At 39.4% G+C, this 24,038-nt stretch overlaps 1 protein-coding gene across 1 annotated transcript in view; it reads right to left on the reverse strand.

The window, feature by feature from the left end:
• The window catches only part of tmtc2b (transmembrane O-mannosyltransferase targeting cadherins 2b), a 110,190-nt gene that overhangs the window by 14,278 nt on the left and 71,874 nt on the right, over positions 1-24,038 (reverse strand). Inside the window, exons 3-8 of the mRNA XM_053622812.1 lie at positions 9,950-10,781; positions 9,247-9,361; positions 7,990-8,075; positions 6,262-6,446; positions 6,053-6,131; positions 2,520-2,641 (exon numbers count right to left, since the gene is read on the reverse strand). Of these exons, the coding sequence (XP_053478787.1) occupies positions 2,520-2,641; positions 6,053-6,131; positions 6,262-6,446; positions 7,990-8,075; positions 9,247-9,361; positions 9,950-10,781 (1,419 nt within the window). The remainder of the gene's footprint in view (positions 1-2,519; positions 2,642-6,052; positions 6,132-6,261; positions 6,447-7,989; positions 8,076-9,246; positions 9,362-9,949; positions 10,782-24,038) is intronic.

Below are 24,038 nucleotides of genomic sequence, written 5' to 3' on the forward strand. Positions count from 1 at the left end.
TAAATCAAACAAACACATTTTCAAGGAAAAGATTTTGCAGATAATAGAAAAGTTAATTTTCAAATACTATGAACAGTGAACGCCGAATTACGAATGTAGTCAAGCCTTCATTTCAGTTCACCAGTTCAGATAGCATGTGCATTTGAACCTAGAGATCTGATCTATGTTATAAACAGTAGTGTGAATATGATGGAATATTTGACTTGATACGAGTCAACACTTAACGCCTATTTATGTGTGAGAGACATAGTGGTTCTGGTATGTGGAGAATTATCATAACACACTTTCACCCTTTGATTGATAAACAGAGGAAGGGTTCAGCTGCAGAGCATATGTAAAAGTGTAAAAGTGACATTCATATTTATATTTATATATATAGTTAAACCCTAAAGCCAGCTGTGTGTAACACTAAATCAGTTTCATGCATTTCCTTGTTAGACATGGATGCTTATTTCCTCACAACATAACTAAGATGAGAAGGACAAGTATAAATCAGTATAGATCATATTTTAATGCTGAGGTTCCAAATTCATGAGCATTTTGCATCTTTGTTTTTTTTTGTTTTTTTTTTAAAGGTTGCTATATAGGTGAAAGAAAAAAAAAAAGATAAGCCAGGTCTCATGTTATAAATGTCAAGGCTTTTTTACAGCATGTGTTCATATTCAAGTTATCACTCTTAAGCAATATCCTGCCTACACCTCTTCACACACACATCCCCCCACACACACTCCCCACCCCATTTCCTCTGACCCCCTAATCTGAGCGTGACATCAGACAGACAACAGACAGGCCGCTGTTCTGGCCTCACCGAGGTGTTTATGAAAAGAATCTGAGTGTGATTAGCTGCGGAAATGACAGAATTTGATAACGCGGTTGAGGAGCCCTTTGACACCCCTGGGCTTTGGCTCCATGACCGTACAGAGTCATTGCGGAGAGGTCAAGCGGGTCAGCTCAGCAGGGGAAAGCATCGATTTTCATCACATCATCCTGCGTCGCCCCTTAACCGACTGCCTGTATCCCATCACCCCCTGCCTGCAGACAGGACAAACACTGTGTATGCAAGTGTGTGTGTGTTTAAACATGAAAGGTTGATGGAAGTTTTTGAGGGTTTATTTCAAATACCAGATCATGTGTGACAGCTAACGTCAGCTGCAGACAGCTGAGCCGACCTTTTGTTTTATATGGAAAAAAGAAAGAAAGTAGGAAATCCAAAGGTCAGTCTTACATCGGACTCTGTTTGGGGTTTTTTCATGATGAAAAATCCATTGTGTTTTACAGCATTCATTTTAGCCATTATATTAAAATTTGACTTTCTTTTACAATAAGAGTGTTTCCAATTTGACATAGGATTCGTCGTTTAAAAGACACATCTGTTTTCATTATGGAAAGCAAACCAAAAATAAAAGTGGACTACTTTTAATTTTCCACTCAAACAAAAATGTCATGCAAAGAAACCACAACGCCGAAGCCCAACTACTACACGCATGAGCTGAGGCCTCAAACACATTTGAAACGTTTCTCAGTTTCTTCTTGAGTCCTTTTCAAGGTTACTCAACAGTGTCGGGTCGACTGAGGACTGTGTGGCCCCTTCATCGCTCACTTTCTTCATATTCAGCTCTCAGCAAATAAATGAGGCTGCAAGGTACAAGCTACATCCCTGCTTCAGAATCAATAGACTGCTCTGAAGCTAAGACAAGTTTCCTCACTCCACTGGGTTCAAACTCAGTCTGGTGCAGAAAGTGCTCTCTAATGGACTGTGCTTGTTTCTTTATTGCCCAAACAGCATCATTCAGAAAGGTTGTTGACTGCTTTCTGTTCACCGTGATCCAATGGATGCACTGCAGATCGAAAAACATTAATTGTCAAGGGGATTGTGGAACATCAACACTAAGAATCATTCAGCCAAACAAGTAAAGCCAATATCAGTGGAACACTGAAGTTCAGTCACGACAGATATACAGCACTACTGTTCTCCTCTTCTAACCTTATAAAGAAAGTTAAAACCAATGTTTGGCTTTAAGAAAGGAATACAGTCTGGACCACTATACATGACCAGTGTTGCAAATTTGCTGGCATTTCTTCAACTTTAAGGTACATCCTTTCAATTTTAACCAAACCTGACAACTTGATGATGATTTATGAAGACGATTTTTGAAATCTGATGTACTCATATTGCACACTGGCCACTGCTGCCCAGTTCGGAACAAATACCTATTCAACAATCTCACTATGCTTGTGCTGAGTTCTGGAAGATGGTAACTGAAAAAGACCACTATTTTCTTTCTTTATTGAAGGGTCACCAGGCTACAGCGTGAGACTTATGGTTCTGTAAGGTTAAGCTTGAAATGAGAGGAGACAGGGGCGGGGGGGAGGGTGGAGTGAAAGCCCACAACGAAACACGGAGCCTTACATTGGATGTTTTAACATTTGGATTACTATGAAAGATTTCAGACCACTGATAAAGCAAAAAAAAAAAAAAAATAAAACATCCACAAGTTTAGTGTAGTGTTTGCTCTTACCGTCATGGCCAGAAGCTTGCCATAGGTGAGGTGTGCTGGTATATGGTCTGGTTTGGCCCGGAGAGACTCCCTGTACCAGTATTCAGCATCAGCTAACTTGTTCATCCTCATGTAGGCCTCGCCTGTAATGGGTGGAGACAGGGGGCAGGTTGAGAGGTCAGAGGTTATGGAAGCACACATCCCCCCTTCCCTTTGTTTTATTACCAGATCCTATAACAGGCAGGCATCTGAGCGTGACCCAAGACAAATCAGACTGACTGTGAAACCTGATCCGGCACCTTCACAGCCAGTTGAATAGTAAAAGGTGATCTCGGTCTAGCCGCTGCATTTTTTAACTGACGTATATGTAAATTTGAAAGCTATGTTGCTCTTGCTCATTTGCTTCACTTATCACAAGATAAACAACAGAATTCAAACAACATCTACTATCACCAGAAACAATCTGATAAAACAATTTGAGAGGGGAATTAAAGAAGACAGGAGTTACACTAAAGGCTGATTTCCTGTATGGCTGACATCAGTGTACTGCTCTGGAACAGAGGCAAGACCGGCTCGCCGTTAACCTTGCTCTTAGGAAACCAGGCTTAAAGGCTTTTCTCTGCAACTCAAGCTAGACACACACAATCTGATCCTTCAGACATCATCTGACACCAGGCTTAAAGCAGCCCTGCACCTGTAATAATAACCCCTCCTCATACTGTGTGGATTATTACAGGGACCTCGGCAGCACAGCTTTTCGAAGTGCCAAGCAATGTTTTTAATATAATTATCGTAAAAAGATAGGGTGACTAAGACGTGACTAAGATGGAGTTTCACTTGAACTTGTATCCTGGATTACAAACCAATCCACACCCATGTCCTATTTTGTAGTAATTACAGCACATGTTATTCAAGTGGTATGTTCAATTAAAATAACTGGGGCATTATTGCAAAGATAAGCAACTGGAGATTCTGAGGATAGCTGGAATGATTACACTTTAGCCCTCTTACACTTGCCATAATCACTATAATTTGCTATGCAGTATTTAGAAGTGAAAGAATGCATCTGCATCAGTTCCATATACAGTCCCATTATCAGATAATGCCCAAAGCAAACCTAATATCACTCAATAGCAATGCTTTTGCACTATTACTTAACGATCTCGCGTTTATTATGTTACAAAAATATGTTTATTTAACTCATACATTGGGAAGTGTCACAAAAAGAAAGCCTGCACATGTATTCAATCAACCCTATGAACAAAACCCACAATACAAACTTGACATTCTATTGAACGTTGGAAATGGAGTTTTTATGCAATCTCAGAAATATTTTGTTGCTATATTAAGACTTTCAAGAGTTTGCGGTTGAGGGTTTAAGTGTTTGCAGTGCCTCATGTGTTGGGCTAAAACTGGAGTTCTGCCTCAGTCTTATGGCAGGAGAGTTATACTGAGATTCAATTAAAACTGACACAAATTCTATAGTGCTGAAAGGCACACGGTCGTGTGGCGCAAACCCATTCCACTGTGCAGCTGACAGAGTGAAAGCTGAAATTCAAGACCACGCAATAAGTGCGAGAATTATACCAGAGATGGGGATTAAATTTACCAATATTTACCATTAGACATTTACTGTATCTTGTAAAGTATAGGGACCTTACTTTCCAACTTCCTAAATACTACTACAATGTATGGTGGAGAATTTTAAATCCTGATAAGTGTACTGAGGTCATAATCTTAACTCGCCTGTCGAGTCAGATTTGTCTGGTGAGTGGGTTCTGCGTCTTTCTGGCTTAAGAGTGGGGATAGAGAGTGAAATCCTAAATAATAGAAAGATCACAGAAGAGAAATGAGCCAGGAATCAAGGAAGAAGAGTGAAAGTAAGACCAGGAGAAATAACTAAAGGCTAGATGTATGGTAGGGTCACATTTGATGTCGAAGTCAGTCAAAAAAAAAAAAAAAAAAAAAGGTAAGTTTTAATTTTACAGCTTGCTTTATATTTAAGTCAAACTGTCATTTTCTTTCTTTTCTCTATGTATCCTACACCCCACTTGTTTGTCATTACTATGCTGCATTCTGTCATACTTCAGGGTCTAAATTGACGTAAGCTATTATATATAAGTCTATACAAGTAATACTAAAACCTGATGTTCTAGATCAAGTAATTTTACTGAGCAAACTGAAGAGTCAGTCCCATACAATCCTTAGAATATCAAATATCACTATGCTCCGTTGCGCAATAAAAGTTCAGGTTAGGGTCCCGGAGTAGCTAAGCTGTCTAAACATCCACTCTATCACATATAACTGATTATTTTCCAGTAGCAGCACGTTCCAAGAGTTTTATTCCTTTTACACCGGAGCAAATGCCAAAGTTGATCTATTTATACTTACTAAAGAGATACTTACTAAGACTTACTTCTAAAGAGAAGTACTTTTGTTGGCTATAGCACTCATAAACAGTCATTCCCACACCAGCCTCTCATTTTTCCTCTCTGTCTTCAAGTTAATAAGACATAAAATAGAGCTTGTCATGTTAAAGAGCAACCTCAAAGCCCTCCAACTGGAAGAACCATGTCGGAAAAATTAAAGCTAGAGCTTTGACTGTTACAAAAACTGGAGTACTTCCAGAAAAAAAAAAGATCCTTGAAGAAAACGTCACCTCATCAACAATTACGTGCTTTTGTTTTTAAATCCTCTTTTGTGGAGCGAGTGAAATACAAGGCCCATGTAAATTGTTACTATAGAATAGATAGCATACTAGAACGAACGCATTAATATAAACCGGTCGTTTGCGCTGCAGCACTACTGCCACTGCCGTGTGATAATAGAAGATTAATGAACACGTTCTGACCAATCAGAATAACAGCGTTGTGTTCTACACTAACAAAAAGCATGTTAAAAAATAATAATAATAATGCACTATTATATACTAAATCTTGTTATTTGCACACATAACGATAAATCTAATTAGATCGATGATCTAGTTCATAGATTTAAGAGAATAATGCTGATAAAAAAAAAACCATGACGATGCAGGAATTTGTTTATATCATAAAACTAATTGAGACTATTTTAACATATGATTTTTGAAAAAAATCATTAATCACAATCACCTCAAATATTCCCACTCATCTGAAATCACTGTGAATAGGTATCATGTGCCCAAGACTCCTTGCTTTAGTGGATAATCTCACCTGGATACTGTAGATCTCCACCTAAGACCTGCTGCTGTAATCATAAAAAAATGTCCTGTGTTCATTCCAGAGTTCACTTTTGAGTCTGGTTTCTCTCAAGGTTTCTTCCTCATGTCATGTCAAGGAGTTTTACCCCCACCATTGTCACTTCTGGTTTGCTCATTATGGATCTAAATCTACATCCGTATATCTATAAAGTTGCTTTGTGATAGTCTATTGTTAACAGCACTATACAAATAAAACAGAATATTTTTACTGTATGCTGCAGAATTGAAATTAAATACGGGAAAAACTGGCATACCCTACCTGACATCATACAGATTTCCATTCACATCAGACAGCAGAATCACATGCACTCACCCATCATGTTGTAGAGGCTCTGAGGAGCGAACTGCCTGGGCATTTTCTGGATTGCTTCTTTATACACAGACAGGGCTTCCTGTGATACGACGAAAATCCCAATGTGTCTGATACAGTATGATGTGATTACTGAGCCTTTATAATGTCACAGGAATTACTAATGTAATATACAATACAATCAAAGCTCAACCTGTCAGGGCCAAACTCACCTCCTGGTGGCCTTGTTCATGCAACAGTTTGCCTAGGTTATAGAGGCAGCTGGTGACCGAGCTCTTATGTGCATGAGGATCCTTCAGGTTTTCATCAGGAATGTCAGCGCAGGTGAGGAACGTTCGCTTGGCCTCATCGAGGCGGCCCTGGTTCATCAGGATGATACCCGTGTTCAAGTAGGCAGCTGAGAGAGAGTGAGCGAGAGAAAGGGCGGGGGGGGGGGGGAGGGTGTGAGTTTGAAGTGTGAAAGTCCATTACCATACAGGGCTTTGGGTAATTAGGTTCTCTGGGACTCGGGGAAGGTCTCCCACTGATTGTGGCAGATGAATTCGCAGGCTGGGTTGCGGGGTGCCAATACATATTCAACACTCGGGGGGATACAGTCTAAAGCAAGAATGAGGGGAAATATCGATTTCTTCGGCAGGTTAAGATCCGAGAGACATGATGGACTACCTCTGATTTAGCGTATTTTTATTTGCTGTGCTAAATAGCCATTTTCTGCAGTGGATCAGATAAATTACTCATTGTCTATGTGCCTCGAGGGTGCTGATCAATCCTGATCTTTCTTACCTCCTCCCTACCTCACACACAATGAATAGAAATGAGACTGGGAACTCGGCATGCCTTTAATCATAAGCCATTACATATGATGCCTTTCTTGTTTAAAATGGATAAGATCTTCCTTCAAATTCATGCTGCAGTACAAAATAAAATAAAACAATGCAATATTATAACTGTAGCATTAAAGGAAAAGTCCACTCCAAAACACATTAAATATGCGTATATTGACATTTTCGTGATGCGTTTAGTGTTTCTGGTGCTAACTTGTTGGTTGGTGCTGTATTTTTGTTATTATTGTGAGACGTTAGTGGTGATGTGCCATGCTGACATCACGGGGGGACACTGCTAGCACAGTTACTATGGTGTTCAATAGGAGAAAAAAGATCAACACTCAAATATAAGGGATAAGGTCAGATTTTGCTGTTTTCGCCAAAAAACCCCAAAAGAGTACGAGCTTCTTTTCTCACTTACGAAGCAATGGTCAATGTAATATTAATGAGAAATCCAATGTTGAAAAAGTGGAGGAAGCAAACCTTGGGCTCTAAGCACCTATGTAGCGGTTTATGAGATGACATCAATAGCGGTATTATCATGAAAGTCGAAGCTTTGGAACGTGATCTGATGAGGAGGTGAGAGAGATGGAAAGACTTAAAGACTCAAGCATTAAAGCACTCCTGGGTCACTCTCTTTAAGTAATGAAGCAAGAGCTAATTTTTACTGGTTCCAATATCAGCAGGTAGTTGGAACAGCATTATGGGTAATGTCGGAAAACGTTAACCCTTGACCAAAAAGTCAACTCAGAATTTGTACTCAAAGTAAATGTTTTGCACAATTGACATAAATTCCATACTAATTATATAAATATTGATATGCAAGTGATTCTGGGTGGATTTTTCTTCTAAAATAAAGTTGGGAAAGTCTTTTCATCTGCAACACTGTAAACTAGTTTGTTGCACTGTGGGATTTCTTGTATCCAGAAACCTGGGTAGTCATTTATTCAATAAAGTTTGAGTAATAAAAGACGAACACACACACACACACACACACACACACACACACACACACACACACACACACACACACACGCAGGGCTAAATACACAGTTTCCTTGGCACAGTCACGACTGCAGGAGTTGGAAATTGTCAATAAAATGAAAGCACACTTACAAGCGAGAGTTGGCCTGCTCCCGATGGCCAGCTTGTAGTAGTGGAGCGCCTCTGAGAACTTGTTGCTCTCCTGTAGGAGCAGACCCCTGAGAAAGGGAAACAGTGGTACTCATTAAGTTGTCAGCATTCACATGCAGCTTGCTTACTGACCTGAAAAGGAGATGCTCACAAGTGGAACGAGCCTGGCTTTGTTGTTACTGCGCCAGAAAACACTTGGCACAACATTAATTAGGATATTAATAGGCTATTAACAAGCAGACACTATTTGAGTGAAAATAGAAATGTTTGGTGTTTGCTCCTAATTTAGTCCTCTGTCAATTCAGCAAAGTCTCCCGGAATCACAAACAAACCTGGCTACTGGCTTTCCTAATATAATAATGAGCATAACGTTAGCTATAGTTTGATCTTATCCTTGACTAATAGTTTACCCAACATAGTAATTAGCCTGATGCTAGCTATTTTGTTACTAAACCTGGCTAATGTTTTAACTACACAGTAGCTAGCCCAATGTTAGCTAACCTGATAGTGCTTGATTTTAATTTCATTATATAATAATTAGCTAAACTTGAGTTAGTGTGTTAGTGAACCAGGCTAATGTTTTAAATCACACAATCGTTAGCTTAATATTAGCTAGCTTCTTAGTGAACCTGGCTAATGTTTAAATTACATTATAGTCTAATGTTAGCTAGTTTTACAGATTTTGGTCTTATTTCATTACATAATAAATAGCCAAAAATTAACTAGCTTCTTAGTGAACTGGGCTAATTACACAGTACTTGTTTACTAGTGTTTACTAGCCTAATGTTTACTAGCTTCTCAGTGAATCTGGCTAGAACTTCTCTTAAATTCATTATAGTAATAAGGCAAATATTAACTAACTTGCTAGTGAACTTGACTCTAAATTCGAACAGCTATTGCTGGAGACGTAAAATTAGTTAAGCAATTCAGTGTATATTCCTACACTAATTATCAACTTATACTATAATTTGTTAGACCACAGTGTGAGTAACTAAAAGATAGTGTCTACACTACTTCGTTATCATTATTTTGTGTGCTACAAGAACTTAAGGACAGAGCGTTATGAGTTCCAGGTATAAATACACTGACTCCTGGGGTTCATAAGAAAGCTGTAGTCTCCCTGCAGGGGACAGATGGATGATTAATGATAGTGCAGTTGGATTTATTTATTTATTTTTTGAGGAATCTAGTGTAAATTTGCATCGGCTCGTGTAAGCGAAAGGATGAGCGCTCACTCACAAGTTGTACAGCATGTCGGCCATGTTCCTCCGGTAGTATAGAGCGTTTCTGTAGGCTCGCTCAGCCTCTGCCATCTTCCCCTGGTTCTTCAAGACATTTCCCAGGTTCCCCCAAGCTACAGAGGAAAGAAGAGAGAGATACAGGGATGGAGATTTTTCCCACCAGAAATAACAGTTTGAAACAAAACATACTAATGGCTGAACACAAAACCCATCAGCCCAGCATATGCCTATAATAGATTCTTGTACTTCTTTTTATATATGAAAAATCTGATCTAACTCACATTTATTTATATTAATCATAGTGAACATCAGTTTCACATACTCAGAAAATTCAGAAAATCACATATATGTATAACACAGGATGACTTCTATTTGGCTTTTACTGTATTTACTTTTGAGTAAATCAGGAAACTTGCATTGAGTAGTTTAAATGTTACACATACAAAATATAGAAAAAAAAACAAAACATTTTTTTTTAAATGAAACTCCAAACTATTCCAGTGACTGCTGAGTGCCAATTCTTAATTAGGTCTGCTGATTGTATTATTTTTGACTTCAAAGAGACTATAGATGCTAAGGGCAGTATCTTCATGGGTCACAGTGGTGAAGATCCAATGCTTCATTGTCAATTCATAGTCAATCACATTTCCATAAATGTCTTCACCGAGGCATACAAAAAAAGCACATAATATTTAACTGACCTTTAGCAGGGTTCACAGTTATCCCTGACTTGTACAGCATCTCCTCATTATGCCAGTCCTGGTTCCTCAGAAATGTCTTAACTCCAAATAACAGCACGAGAGATGCACTACAGGCGAGCACCAGTGTCCTGGACGAGTTCGTCCTTAGTCTGATCCAGAGTGCCCTCATCCCCACTGCCACCAGCAGACAAAAGCCCATGCTGGGGATATAGAGGACCCGCTCTGCCACCACGAAACCGACGTAGAAGAAGACGTTGGTGGCAGGGAGGAAAGGGATGGCCAACAGCCCTAATGAGAAGACCACTACGTTCTCAGTGGTGGGCAAAGAAGTCCTAGCTATATAGTGCTTTTTGGTCCCATTGGTCCCATTTGTCTGAACAGAGTCTGAGTCTGGAATGGAGTGTTCATAGTCAGAATGATAACTGTGTCCATTTGTGCTGGACTTTCCGTTTGCTACATGGGCCTTCCCATTTGTCTCCTTCTCCTTGAATGTTCGAGTAAAGATGCCAAACCATGCCAGTGCCAGCATCATGGCATAAAATACTATGGTATGGAGGTTTCTCCAGTCGGTGATGCTCCTCAGAAGAGGTAGCGCGTCCATGGACCAATCAAAGCTCAACCTGTCTGGGCAAAGGAGGAGCCACACATTCATGGCAGGCAGGTAGAAGAAAGTGAGAGCCCTGGTCAGAAAACATGGGCAGTCTGCTGCAGGGTTGTCAGAGTTGGAGAAGTTTGGAGGTTTGCTGCCCATCCAGTAGAGGCGGAACCCCAGCAAGAAGATCCCCCAGGAGCCCAGAAGAAACACACTCAGCAGGAGGCGCATGTTCTTCTTCTAAAGCACAGAGAAAAAAAAAATTAAAATCTAAATTTCAACTGCAAAGAGAAATATTTTTAGAAATGGAGCCAAAGTAGTTTTATGGTTGGTTAATGAATTTGAAACCAGAGCTTAAATCTTTACCAGATCCTGTCTTTAACCTGACAACTGCTATAGCTCATGAGTGCAATCTGGAACACAAGTAGCCTTCATGCACATTTCGTTCAACCATGAGGTATAGGCTATGTATGAGTTCACCATGACATCATTCAGCATTATAAAAAGAAGAAACAGTCATTTTATTTCTGAGCAAGTTGAAAGGATATGCAATCAGTGTTATCATTTTAATATTCTTGGCCAATTGTTGAGATCCATGTCTTTTCCCATCTGCTTTACTGTGGTTCAAATCATAAAATAAAAGATATGGACGTCTGTTACGCATTTTATGCCATGATAAAAAAGACCATGCCACTGTTGTCTTGGCCTACACCTGGATTTCTCTGACTTTACCAAGTAAATGTTAATACCAATACCAATCCATCATACAACAGTGCCAATATTAGACACAGCCTTCCTGCCAACATGGAAATGATTATGGTATATTTATAGTGTTTGATCATTTTACACTGTGAGGAAAAAAACTGGCCACTTGTCTATTGTTCCCCGCTGACTGACTGCTGATCAGCTGGCCTTAGTGTTAATGATAATGGAGACATGCATTCAAGTGATTTTAAAGCTTCCTGTTCAGACTGTTGCAATACCCTGAGCAAATGAGTGCTAACTACTCTAATTCTCCACATATTAACCATAAATACAGGTAATGTTCTAAACTTGATGATGATGTAGTCATTAGCTAGCCCACCAGGCAAGTGGACGCTCCGATGTGCTGCCCAATACCATGTGTGCTTACCTGGAAACCTAACTGACAAGGCTAAAAAGTGATAGCTAATGTAATCTTATTATGTATTGTGAGCTAGTACTATAATAAAGTGCACTAACACAGACTAACGGAAATTAAGTCAGTGGAGTCGCAAGGTGACTGTGTGCTGTGCTAGCAGGAGAGTTATTTGACGGCTTTCATCTGGGTATGCTAATTAATATGTGTAGTACATGCTACAGTTACAGCATAAAGGTGCGTCACACCACCATGAAACATATTATATTTAAACATTTGAACTTTTACTTCGCAGAAGTCAGTAGGAAGAATGGTTTATTTTCCTTTTCTGGTTGTTGGACCTGACTGTCCACTGGGCAACTACGAATTAAAAATCCCAGACATGAAATCTGCCTGTCCCAGGCACCCAGGCTAGTGATTTGTCCACCCTGGGTTTTGTGAACTACAACCATTTATCCAACTCTCTCATTTACAGTGTAAACTCTTGTATCATGACAACTTTGATGGGCACAAAACAAATTATTTACCCACATACTTCCCAGTAGCAGAGTACCGCAGTATTGATTTCCTCTTGTCCTTTTATCATTTTTGTTCTTATCTAGTCTGGACAGTAAACTCATCTCAAGGGGAATCTCTTAAAGAGGCCAATTTCTCCTCTAATCCGTCTAATCTTATTATCTAGCCTAGAACAACCTAGCAGGTAGTGGACATCTCCCTTATGGCAATACCTCTGCTGAACCCTGATGCACTTATAGCTTTATATAATAGATGTTCCAGGAAAGCAAGAAGAATATACCCCTTCTGTTATTTCACCAACTTTTTTCCCCCCACAAAGAGGGTTCCATACGCATCAGGCATATCGATTTGTCATCAGTAAAAGTCCAGATTGGTATAAAAATAAACTGCCTGAGTGTACTGCTGATGATGTGACTTATAATAATGATACGTCCACAAAATAAGTGGAATTCATCAGCTCTGAGTGACACAATTAATTAAAGAATGCACGTTTAGGGGGATTGATCGGGTTTTCATATCTCAGCCAGAGTTCAGGTGAAGTGTGCAAACCCCTGAGGACAACATACGGACTGAAGAAAAGAGGATGTAAAAGGTCCATCCCAGTGGCACATTTAAGCAGCAGGCTATAGAGGCCAAGCGGAACAAGCCGACTAAAGAGAAATGCAGAAGCACTCAGTACAGCTGAGAGGAAGTCTGAATAAGTGCACAGCACACCAGGACGTAAGCTAAGTGGAAGTCTGAGTAACGATATAAGGCCCAGCGTACAGTGTGTGTGTGTGTGTAATATATATATATTATATATATGGAAAATATTTCCCCCCACAAAATCCAATTACCACTCAGTGCCTTTGAGGACTGATGTGATTAGCACCTGCATGTCTACATAGAGGACATGACATGCTTGCTATTAAATAAACACACATGCAAAATTAATTATCTTTAATATGGTAATCTCTGTAGCAAAGACATGCTATGGGAATGGCACATCTCACTGTACAGATTAGTCATCAAAGAATGACCTGACCTAGCCTATGCTAGGCTATATTAGTATCACTAAGAAGTATTACTATGTGACATTCAGTAACACCCTACAGGACCAAGATGATTACACAGGACAATGAAATGTCCAGGGGGCTCAAATTCCACTGGTCAAATGATTTGCATTAGTGAAAGGTTTCCATAATATTAGCTATAAAAATGCATAAAGTGGTTTTTTTTTTTTTTACACACAGTTTTCACAAAGATTTGTCTTCTGACCAAAAAAACAAAACGAAACTCCTTTAGCTTTCTTGACGATAAGCCTATATTCATAGAAATAAATTCAAATTTGCATACATTTGTCTAATAGAAACAGAAACTGTAAGTGAATTACAAAACACAACATTTACACATTGCTGCACCAAGTCAAATAAGATTTCTTTCATTAAAAAAAAAAAAAAAAAGATTTTCATATGGCTAGTACAGCCAGCCATTATAAACTCAACATAAATCACATGTAACACACAATTAAGTGCAAAAGGTTTGTATACCATTAAGACAAAATAAATCAGGACCAAAAAGTTATTTACATTAACAAGATATTTAGTGCATTAAAACCAGCGAAATTTCTAATTCAAATTTTATTTGTCACACACGCAACCATACACAGTACGACATGTAGTGAAATATTCACATAGTGCATGTTAGATATTATTCGTGGAAAAAATGAGGAGTTCAAAGCTTTAAATGTGTTATACAGTGCTGTGAAAAAGTATTTGCCTGATTCCTTCTCTTTTTGTTCTAAACAAAAGACAATTTGAAGTACTGTATTTCGGTAGAAGAAGAAGAAGAAGAAGAAGAAGAAGAAGAAGAAGAAGAAGTATAAGAGGAAAAAGATTAAGAAGAAGAGGAAGAAGATGAAGGCTTTTGAACAAAATTGGGCCTATAATACACTTTGACTCTTCAACTTTAAGAAAACATATTATATATATATATATATATATATATATATACACACACACACACACACACACACACACACACACACACACATATACACACACACACACACACACACTTTTTTGTAATATTATTTAGGCTTTCTTCCTGCAAATATCATTTTGGTTAAAAACCAGAAAGATGTCTAAAAGCTGTTTTAATGGAGCCGAAGTGGAATCTTCAAATGCAATTTCCTCCACTTTTTTGGGGAACATAGAATTTAAAATGCTGGCTTGAGAGACATGCATAAGAGAAGCATATTTTAGTTCTGGAAAGCCTGTAGACCTATATACAGTAGAAAATGTCACAATTTCACCATGTGAAGGATTTTCCCAGGCTGCAACGCAAACACAGTGTGTCTCTACACAGTTTTTTTTGCTATACTACACACCATGTTTCCCAAATAACTGACTTCTTCTACTTCACATGATTATCAGGTGGTATACTAATAGAGCCACGTTTTTTTTTCATGCAGAAAATCCATCTAGCACATATTAATGCTGTTCTCGCTAAGTGTGAGTGCGGAGTTGGGAGACAACTCTGTCCTTGTGCCAGCGAGGTCATGAGACCGTGTTAATACTCGCATGCTGCTCAGGATCCTTGGCAGATTTACGAGGAGACTATGCGTCTGGGATTGTGTCGGCTCGTGGGGCCCAGCGGGATTTAACACAATGCTCACACCATTTAGGTAAAACACACAGATATGTGGATTTGTATGTCTGTGTGAGAGAGTAGAGATTCAGTCAAATTGGAGGTTTAACAGGTGCACTATTCTATCACTATTCCTAGATATGCGTTTATGTGATTTGGTGAGCGGCTGATGAATTATTGTTGAGAACAAGGTCAGAAACAGTAAGCATGACTCCTCTTACCAGAGAGATTCATCTCATCTTTCGAGACTTCCTTTAATATATGCGCGTGTGTGTGTGTGTGTGTGTGTGTGTGTGTGTGTGTGTGTGTGTGTGTGTGTGCATGCTTGCATATCAATTAATTCAAGGTTATGTTCATGTATTGTAGGAATCCTGATAACCATAGTGTTGGTTACCATCTGGTTCTCTCTCTCACACACACACACACACGCTGGTCATACTATCCTTAAAAGGACCTTCCACTGATGTAATTATTAATGCAGTTAATTAATGATATGCCTACACCTAAATCTAACCCTAACCTTAACCCCAGTAACCAAAAGAAAACCTGTTGGCTCTTATATGTTTTTAAATAAAAGCGTCAGTTTTTGTTAAAAAAAAAAAAAAAAAAAACAATTTTAAATTAATAAAAAAGCTTTCCTCATCGAGACTAGCTAAACTTCATCACAAGTTTAAAACTGTCAGATATTCCCATCCTTGTGGGGACATGTTCCTCAGCAAGACAGAAAAACATGCCCACGCACACACAGGGGACAAACAACTGTGTCATTTGCAGTCTGTCTGGTCTCTGGCACACGGAGAACCTCCGCATTGGTAACCACATCCATATGCGTGCTGAAGACTCACTAGTTACATGTCTATACTTAAAGAACAGACTTGTGCCTCTGAAAAGTATCACACACAAACAGAGCTTCTTTAATAACGGCTCTGCACGCAATGTCCCGCTGAGCACTTAAACGCTCACTTTCCAAAAACGACCAGGATGTAAACAGCCAAAAAAGCAGGCAATTAAAAAAACAAAACAAAACAAAAAAAAAAAAACATCTGAAAACCCCAAATTTGTCCTGAGCATGTCTGCTGGCCAAGGATGCTGCAGCATGTTGAGTTCAGATCTCGGTGAAGATCAACTCCCATGTAAACAACCATGCGCATCTCTATAATGAGGACCGGGTTCTTAACGAGACAAACTCTTGAAAACACAAGTTGTGTGAAGTGCGAGATGTGCAGAGCAGGGCTGCCACGGCGGCCTGCTGAGGAATTCAAGCACTGTCCCCTTTGTCTATAATCCAGTTTAGCTTGAAATAAGTGGTTTACCAAAACCCAGTAGGAGGGAGAGAGGCTCTTTCATCCCCCTATTCTCAGCTTTTTGTAATTCAGCCTCAATCAGTTTAAAATGAAACAATTTAGCTTTTATGAAGCAGCCATGTGAGGATAATATCCTTGGAGATGAAGTGCAAAATGGACCAATTAGAAGAAAGGATGGGGGGGGGGGGCGCGCTTTATTTTTTTTTTAATTCAGAGAAATTTTTCCTTTCAAACACTGGGGAGGGAAAGTGGTTTAAGGAAAAAAAAAGATTAAATAAAAAACAGAATAATACCACAGTTGGTAAATGCATGATTTAGCTCATTTGGAAAAAGATTTCATGGACAAAGTGATACGCTAAAAATGAATATATCGGCACTACAGGCATTGTCACAGTATTAATCCATCTTTATATACATCTAGCACAATTTGATTTTAAATCTGAAATGGGAATATGTCAAGCCTCTATATACAAAAAAATTGAGTGCAATCTTCAAAAAACGTACACCACAGTGACAGAGCGGTGCCCATCGAAAATGCATAATGACAGACCATCAGTGAAAATGTTCTCACACAAGCAAACACACAAGGCCTCATTCAGTGTCGGAAAATTGCATGAACGTTCTCACTGTGCTCATAATTCAGAGGAATGAAGGCAAAGTGCTTGCAGGCAATGCACAGTCAGAGTCAGCCATTAAAATGGTGTGCACATCTCTCTATAGTCCCTCAATTAGTCTAACCATTTCTGCAAAGTGAAAATTAGGGTGCGTTTACACGACAACGATGTACTAAAATGGAAAAGTTTTTCCTTTGCGCTTTTGAAAAGTTTCGCGTACAGACGACAACATTATCAAAACGATCTCCGTTCACATGGATCCACGGAAACGACTAAAAACGCTGTATTATGCATGCCAGCCCAGTAGTTGTGTAGCACAATCCTGCAATACCGGGGGCTGCATTGTCAGGACCGCAGTCCTTGGACCGGATTTCTAGGACCCTAGGTTTTTAGTGACAACGCTACCTACCGAATTAGAGGTCCAGTGACTGCACTTTTTCCTGGCAACATAGAAGATGGACAACAATCCGAGCATGAGCACCAAATGTGAATAAATTATATGTTTTAACATTAAAAACAATTGTGATGCACTGAATTGGACAGCAAAGTGAACGTAGCCGAAGTGACCGAGAGTTGCTAACTATAGTATACGTAGAAACCATCATATATTCGCTTATAATATACGGTGTGTGAGTGTGTGTGTGAATGGGTGAATGAGACACAGTGTAAAGCACTTTGGAACCGCTAAGGTTAAAAAAAAAAAGCGCTATATAAGTGCAGACCATTTACCATTTACTGTAAACAAACTTTTAAGAATGTTTATGAAAACCTTGCACTTTGAAACCCTTTTGCGTTTGCGTTTCCAGGCCCCAAAACGCAGTTGTCATGTCAACGAACAGCCAAAATGCATAAAAACTTTTCCGTTTTCAATTGAAAACGTTAACCCTTAACTAGTTAATAGACTTGAGGCCTCATTCCACTTATTATATTAACGAAACCCCTCAAATGGTCATCAGAGGAACTCCGTGATGGATAGACTCTTTTATTGGTTTACAGAACACAAGGATGGAAGTAAGATCATAGAAGATTCTGACTGTGGTGAGAAAATATGAACCACTGTTGAAGGAAACAATGTCCAGACCAAACCCTTCTACTTTTTAACATCAGATATCTGGTGTCTAAGGGCGTTTTCACACTTGGCTCGAATACACGAGGCTGTTTCTGGGTTTGTTTGGTGGATGGGCACATAATCACAGGTTTGCTTTCACATGGAAGAATTCCTCCAGAACCATGGTTCGAATGTGTAATCCCCCTTTCCCCACAACGGTATAGAACAGTGCTTTTTGGATGCATGGCATGTCATTGTCAACAAGTAGCAATTTGTGAATAAGAAGATTTTTAGCTGAGTGAGCTAATTACAGTGCTCCAGTCCTATGGAAGTTTGGCTTTGTATATCAGGCTTTCTGTCTCCTCTGCTGACTATAACAACCCTTTCCCCGCCATCACGCAACTTGAAACAGGAAGTAATGGGACAAGTTGAACCAATCACGTGACGTGGAGCACTTCTACACCTCATGTGGACCACACCATTGTCTACAGCAGTGGTCACCAACCCTTTTCCTGGAGATCTACCTTCCTGAAGACTTTAGCTCCAACTATAATCGTGCCCACCTGACCATCCAATCCTTGACTTAAGAAGTTCTTGTTCAACTAAAACAGATTTTGGTTGGACATGAAACCTGAAGGAAGGTATATCTCAAGGAAGAGGGTCGGTGACCACTTGTCTACAGGCTTTCCATGTGTTTTAACTATGTGCATTTATTTAAAAATAAAATAAAATAAAGCTCCAGCTGTTTTTATTTGATTTTTGACTAAATTACAGTATACAAAGTATACATAGAAGTAAAAAAAAAAAAACCTACAGTATTCGATTTCACTGTTAAAATCTGAAGCCTATGAGTGGGATGTGAACACAAGGTGGCTTCCTGACAAGTCACGGTTCTCCACGGGAAAATGCCATTTACAGAATGTTTCACACCAATTAACAAAATATATTTGGATGTCATGGTTGACCCCAGCAGGTTGTGTTGTCAGCATGCAAATAAGAGTGTGAACATGTGCGCACTCTTTTCCCAATATAGCCTCATTTGACACCATTAATCTGATCCATGCATTAAGCATATTAACACTAAGGGCTGCCCCCCCATGCTTTTTCCATGTGTGGAGATTTCTAGACTAGTTGCTCGCACGCCACAGCTTGCTATTACTGATTGACAGAGAAAATTTTGATTGCTCTAATAGACAGTATTGAATGTCATTGCTTACCCATAATTATCCTGTGGCTACAGAGCATTATAGTGATGAAAATTGGACACTGACTGAAATGAAAACAAGAGAATTTCTATGTTGACATGTGCACTGTGTATTCATGAGATGTAGCAAAGCTATGGGCAAAAATAGCCATTTAAGCACATTGAATAAATGAATAGAATTATTTAATGATTTGAACACTGCAAAATTACATACAATGAAATGACAGAGGAAATACCCCGGAAAGCCAGAGGTTTTTTAGCCACTTCTTTATAAAATACTGGACAACATCTCACAAGTGCAAGGAACATGATTGCAGTTGCAGGATCACTGCATTTTAAATCTGTACCATGTACTGTACACAATCTCTAATGCTCTATTAGAAATGGGACAAGAGCAAGTTGCAAGTTACTTTTAATTGTTTGACATCTATTGCTAGAAATATACAGAAATCCTCTCAGGCACTATCCTTTAATGAGGATGGTTAATGAGTGGTTCCGGCCTCTGTTCTTAAACACACTCCATATAAGACATTCTCACTCTGCGGATAGCAGATGAGAAGGCTGGATTAGTGTGTTTAACCTGCAGCACCCAAAAAAGTCCGGCTTATCTCTTAGAGCCAAATCCCTCAGCACGAGAGATCACCAACAACACCTCAGCAGAGTTCCCTGCCAAAACCTAGCACATGTAGGAGCCAGACAGAAAGCAGAGATGGCCAGGAATTAGTCTCCAATAAACAATGACATTTATTACTGCAGAGGCTGAGATAAGTTAAATGAAACAAATCCCTGGGCTTCCAGACTCTCAAATCAAGATCCTGCATTCAAGTGATATGCTTTAGTGAACACACACACACACACACACACTTCCAAGATTTTTAAACGGGGTCTAACATTGATAGAAAGCTCACCGGCCACTTTATTAGGAACATTCATGCTCATTCATGCAATGAATCCGAATCAGCCAGTCAAAATAAAACTCAAGAGCTGATGTTCGCATCAGTCATTAGAATGAGAACAAAAAAATGTTATCTCTCTGGCATGGCTGTTGATGCCTGATGGGCTGGTTTGAGTGTTTCTGCTGATCTCCTGGGATTCTCATATAAACCAGACAGAATGGTGCAAAAACATCCAGTAAGCGGCAGTACTGTGGGCAGAAACACTCTGATAACAGAGGTCTGTGGGGACAGTCAGACTGGACTGAGCTGACCAGACAGGAAGGCTATGGTAGCTCGAATAACCACTCTACAATCGTGGCGAGCACAAAAGCATTTCAGAACATGACATGCCAAACCTTGAAGCGGATGGGCATCAACAGCATGAATCCGTGGACCCAGCTTTCCTTGTGGTGGTAGTGTTATGGTGTTGGGAATGTTTTCCTGGCACACCTTGAGCCCCTTAATACCAAATGAGCATCGCTTGATTCCCACAGCCTATCTGAGTATTGATAATAGATACCTCAAGCATGATAATGCACCACAAAGCAGTCTCAAACTGGTTCCCTGAACATGACAATGAGTTCACCTTTGGGATGCAGTAAAATGCACGATTCCCAGCAGCTGACAAATCTGCAGCAATTATGTGATGCAATCATGTCAACATGCATTAGAATCTCGAATTATTGATTCTACACTGAGGAAACAATTCCACTAAGAATCGAGGCTGTTCTAAGTTTAAAGGATGGCACTAACATTTATTCATGTACAGTACTCAATAGAGAGTTGAGAAAAGAGAACAACTGGCCAGTTTTTAAATCAGCTAGGCAAACTCTCCATGAACCATAATAAGAGAAATATACAGAAGTGCACCTTTTCTTGACCCTGAAATTCAACCAATTAGGTTTGGTTTTATTGGCCGGTCCCATCAAATTACTTTATATTGGCTCTCCTCATAGAAGAAAATCATGGTCACATTGTACGTTTTTATTTTCCGAAGCCTTACTGGCAGACGATTTCAAAAGTTTTTCGGTTTCAGAAGCTCTGTCAGAGCCATCAGCCTGAGCCATGAGCTTCCCTTTTAAACTTCCAACTTCACTCGAAGTGTAGTAAGTACAAACAATACCTAGGATTAATATAAATCATGGCTGCAGGCAGCTAAAGCAGTCTTGAATAAAGAGAAAATAAAAACTCCATGTAGAATACGCCAAACTCGGCTTACTATCTAATCAAGGACGCTATCCTGGGCCAAGTTCAATATCTGGCAAAAGCAACAGAAACTCCTGCAATTCGGCAGTATGGCTGAATTTTCAAAGAAGAAAATGGAGTTTGATTCCATTCAAGGTGATCAGCGTGTAAGAAAGGCCATACTTGTAAAACAAACAGCAAAAAATGTGTTAAGGCTATGAATGATGTTTGATTTTAAACCTAGGTGTATGAAACTTTATATGTTATAATGAAGTTAAACATTTACCATCCATCAAGGCGATATGCAAAGCTCACTGCAGATCAAAAAAGTCAAGAATGATGGTTGGCAAGCAATTTGCTTATTCTCCAAACTACTCTCCATCCAACAGCTGGGTCAGAAGACCTCAGCCATCACGTCCATATCAGAGACACCAAGAAGTAATTTTTCTACCTATATATAAATAATAAGGAGCTTTGCAAGGCAGCCAAGAGAAACACTTGCAATTATGCATCATTGTCGGCCAAAAAGGTGGAAGAATTCAAATACAAATAAAGTGATGACAAGAAGAAATCTTTATTACCAACATACTTGAATGCATTTATGGCAAGAACTTCCTGAGCGTGACCATGGAAACACCTCAATGGTCCAATCTCCAACAGCTTCCAGCACTTTTCTCTGTTGGCGTTTGTTTAGCCATAATGTTTCTGCTAGGCTGTGCAAGTCCACACCCCCAACCTGATGAAAAGAAAGGCTGATTCATTCCTTCAGCAGGGAAAATAGAGAGGAACATCATGTCTGCACTTTGAATCAGGGGTTCATCTTATCAAGCAGAACGGCTTGAACATAGAGGTTTAAAAAGACCAGTGCATGAAAAGTCTAATCCATTCTTGACAGCTCGGCCTCAATGAAATGCAGCTATTGCTCAGTTCAAAACGCATTACTTAAAAATGCTCCAATTATGCACACTATTAACTGAGAGCATGTGCAATCACAGCACAGATCTGAGGCAAGACTCCAGTTATGGACTGCACTCAGATGTCAGCTGTCGGAAATTCACGATTTGAAATTGCAGTCGTTTTTCTCCAAGAAAGAGACTGATTCCAACGTGCGGTTTATGACATGTTTAGACTTCTTCCCTTTCCACCACATTACTGTGACAGTGTACAGAAAGTGCAGCGCTGTTTGTGTTGGCTGAGCTTAACCAGTGAGAATAAAGTCTATGTAAGTGAGTGTGATGTGATCAGTTGTGGTATACATCAGCCTGCTGTTTTATGATACAGTGGTGTGGTCATCTTAGGTTTCTAATATAAAAAAAAAGTCTAGGAATCACACTGAAGAAACCCAGTCAGAACAATGCCCTGACACACTTTTATAAGAGCGGAAACCACACCATGCTTTCTACACTTGACCACACAGCAGGTGGTGGGATGGAGTGAGTAGCTCGGTGCTATAGCACTCAAAGCAAAAGTTAAATGCATCCAAAGGAAAAAAGCACATATTAGGATCCAGTTCATGGATCATGGAACTTTCATCTCAATGCACACTTTAGCTCAAAAAAAGTTCCCTTTTAATTCTTAACCACTGTTGGTTAGTTTCTGGCTATAAAGAAGACAATTTATAGTGGTTTGTGATGTTACTATTATCCCATTTGACTTGTTCCATGCACTCTGAACAGATAATACATCTGTTTTTAATTTGGCTTGAGGGAAATAAACAGATATGGAAGTATGTCCATTCATCTGTTAACATTCTGCTTTCATCATTAACTTTTTTAAGCCATGTCATCAGTTCACTAATCAGACCTGAGAGAGTAAATAAAGTGGAATATCTCTCACTTTCTAACCTAATGTCTCTAGCACTGTAGCTAGTCTCTGGTCTCAGGTGGTCGAGCGGGTTGACCACTAATTGTAGGGTTGGCAGTTCGATTCCCGGCCCACATGACTACACATACCGTAGTGTCCTTGGGCAAGACGCTGAACCCCAAGTTGCTCCCGATGGCAAGTTAGCGCCTTGCATGGCAGCTCTGCTACAAATGGTGTGTGTGTGTGTGAATGAGAAACAGTGTAAAGCGCTTTGGATAAAAGCGCTATATAAGTACAGACTAGGGATGCACCGAAATGAAAATTCTTGGCCGAAGCCGAATAATGAAAAACTTGGCCGAGGGCCGAAACCGAACGCGTTTTTTCCATTTATTTTGCCATTTTTTTCACCGTTGCATAAATTAAATAGTCAAAATGTGCTTTTTACTATTTTGTCTTGCTTTTCAAAGAAAAAAATTACATGCAAAAACATTACAAAAACTACAATTTCAAAATATTTATTTAACACTGAACATTTTTTTTTTCAGTCCAGCAAGCATAGGCTATCAACAAGGCACAATATAACTTTAAATAAATAAATGAGCAAAATAAAAATATTTTGATGTGGTCATCTTTGAGCCCCCCTTGAATAGCCTATGTTAGGCCTATAACTGCCTGCTGAATGAATTTAACTCTCTGTAGCCTACAACAAAAAAGTGCATTAAAAAGTGCATTGACAAGAGTGCAAAAAATGGTTCTATTGGGTTCTATACGACTGATTATATTGGGGATATATACCGCTCGCGTCCCTGTACACCTCGCGGAGTTTTATAGTAGATATAGTATAGTTAGATACGTTGTTAATGTTATGTTCCTTGATAGATTTAGTTAGTTTAAACTACAGATTAGTTCATTTAGTCCCCGCTGGTTTTTCCGCTCCCAGTCCGTAGTACTAGTGCATGTTTCTTGTTTTGTGTTTTGACCCTGTTTTCTGTGACTTTGATTCTTGCTTTGCCCTGTTTATGCCTGTTTGCCGATCGCCCGAAACCTTTGCCTGTCTTGACTACGTTTTTTGGATTACGATTTGGATTTGTCTGCCTGACCTTAAATAAATATGTCTTTACCTGCTTCCGTACTCTACTCCCT

This window comes from Ictalurus furcatus, chromosome 4 (genome assembly GCF_023375685.1).
Source record: "Ictalurus furcatus strain D&B chromosome 4, Billie_1.0, whole genome shotgun sequence".
Lineage (NCBI taxonomy): Eukaryota > Metazoa > Chordata > Actinopteri > Siluriformes > Ictaluridae > Ictalurus > Ictalurus furcatus.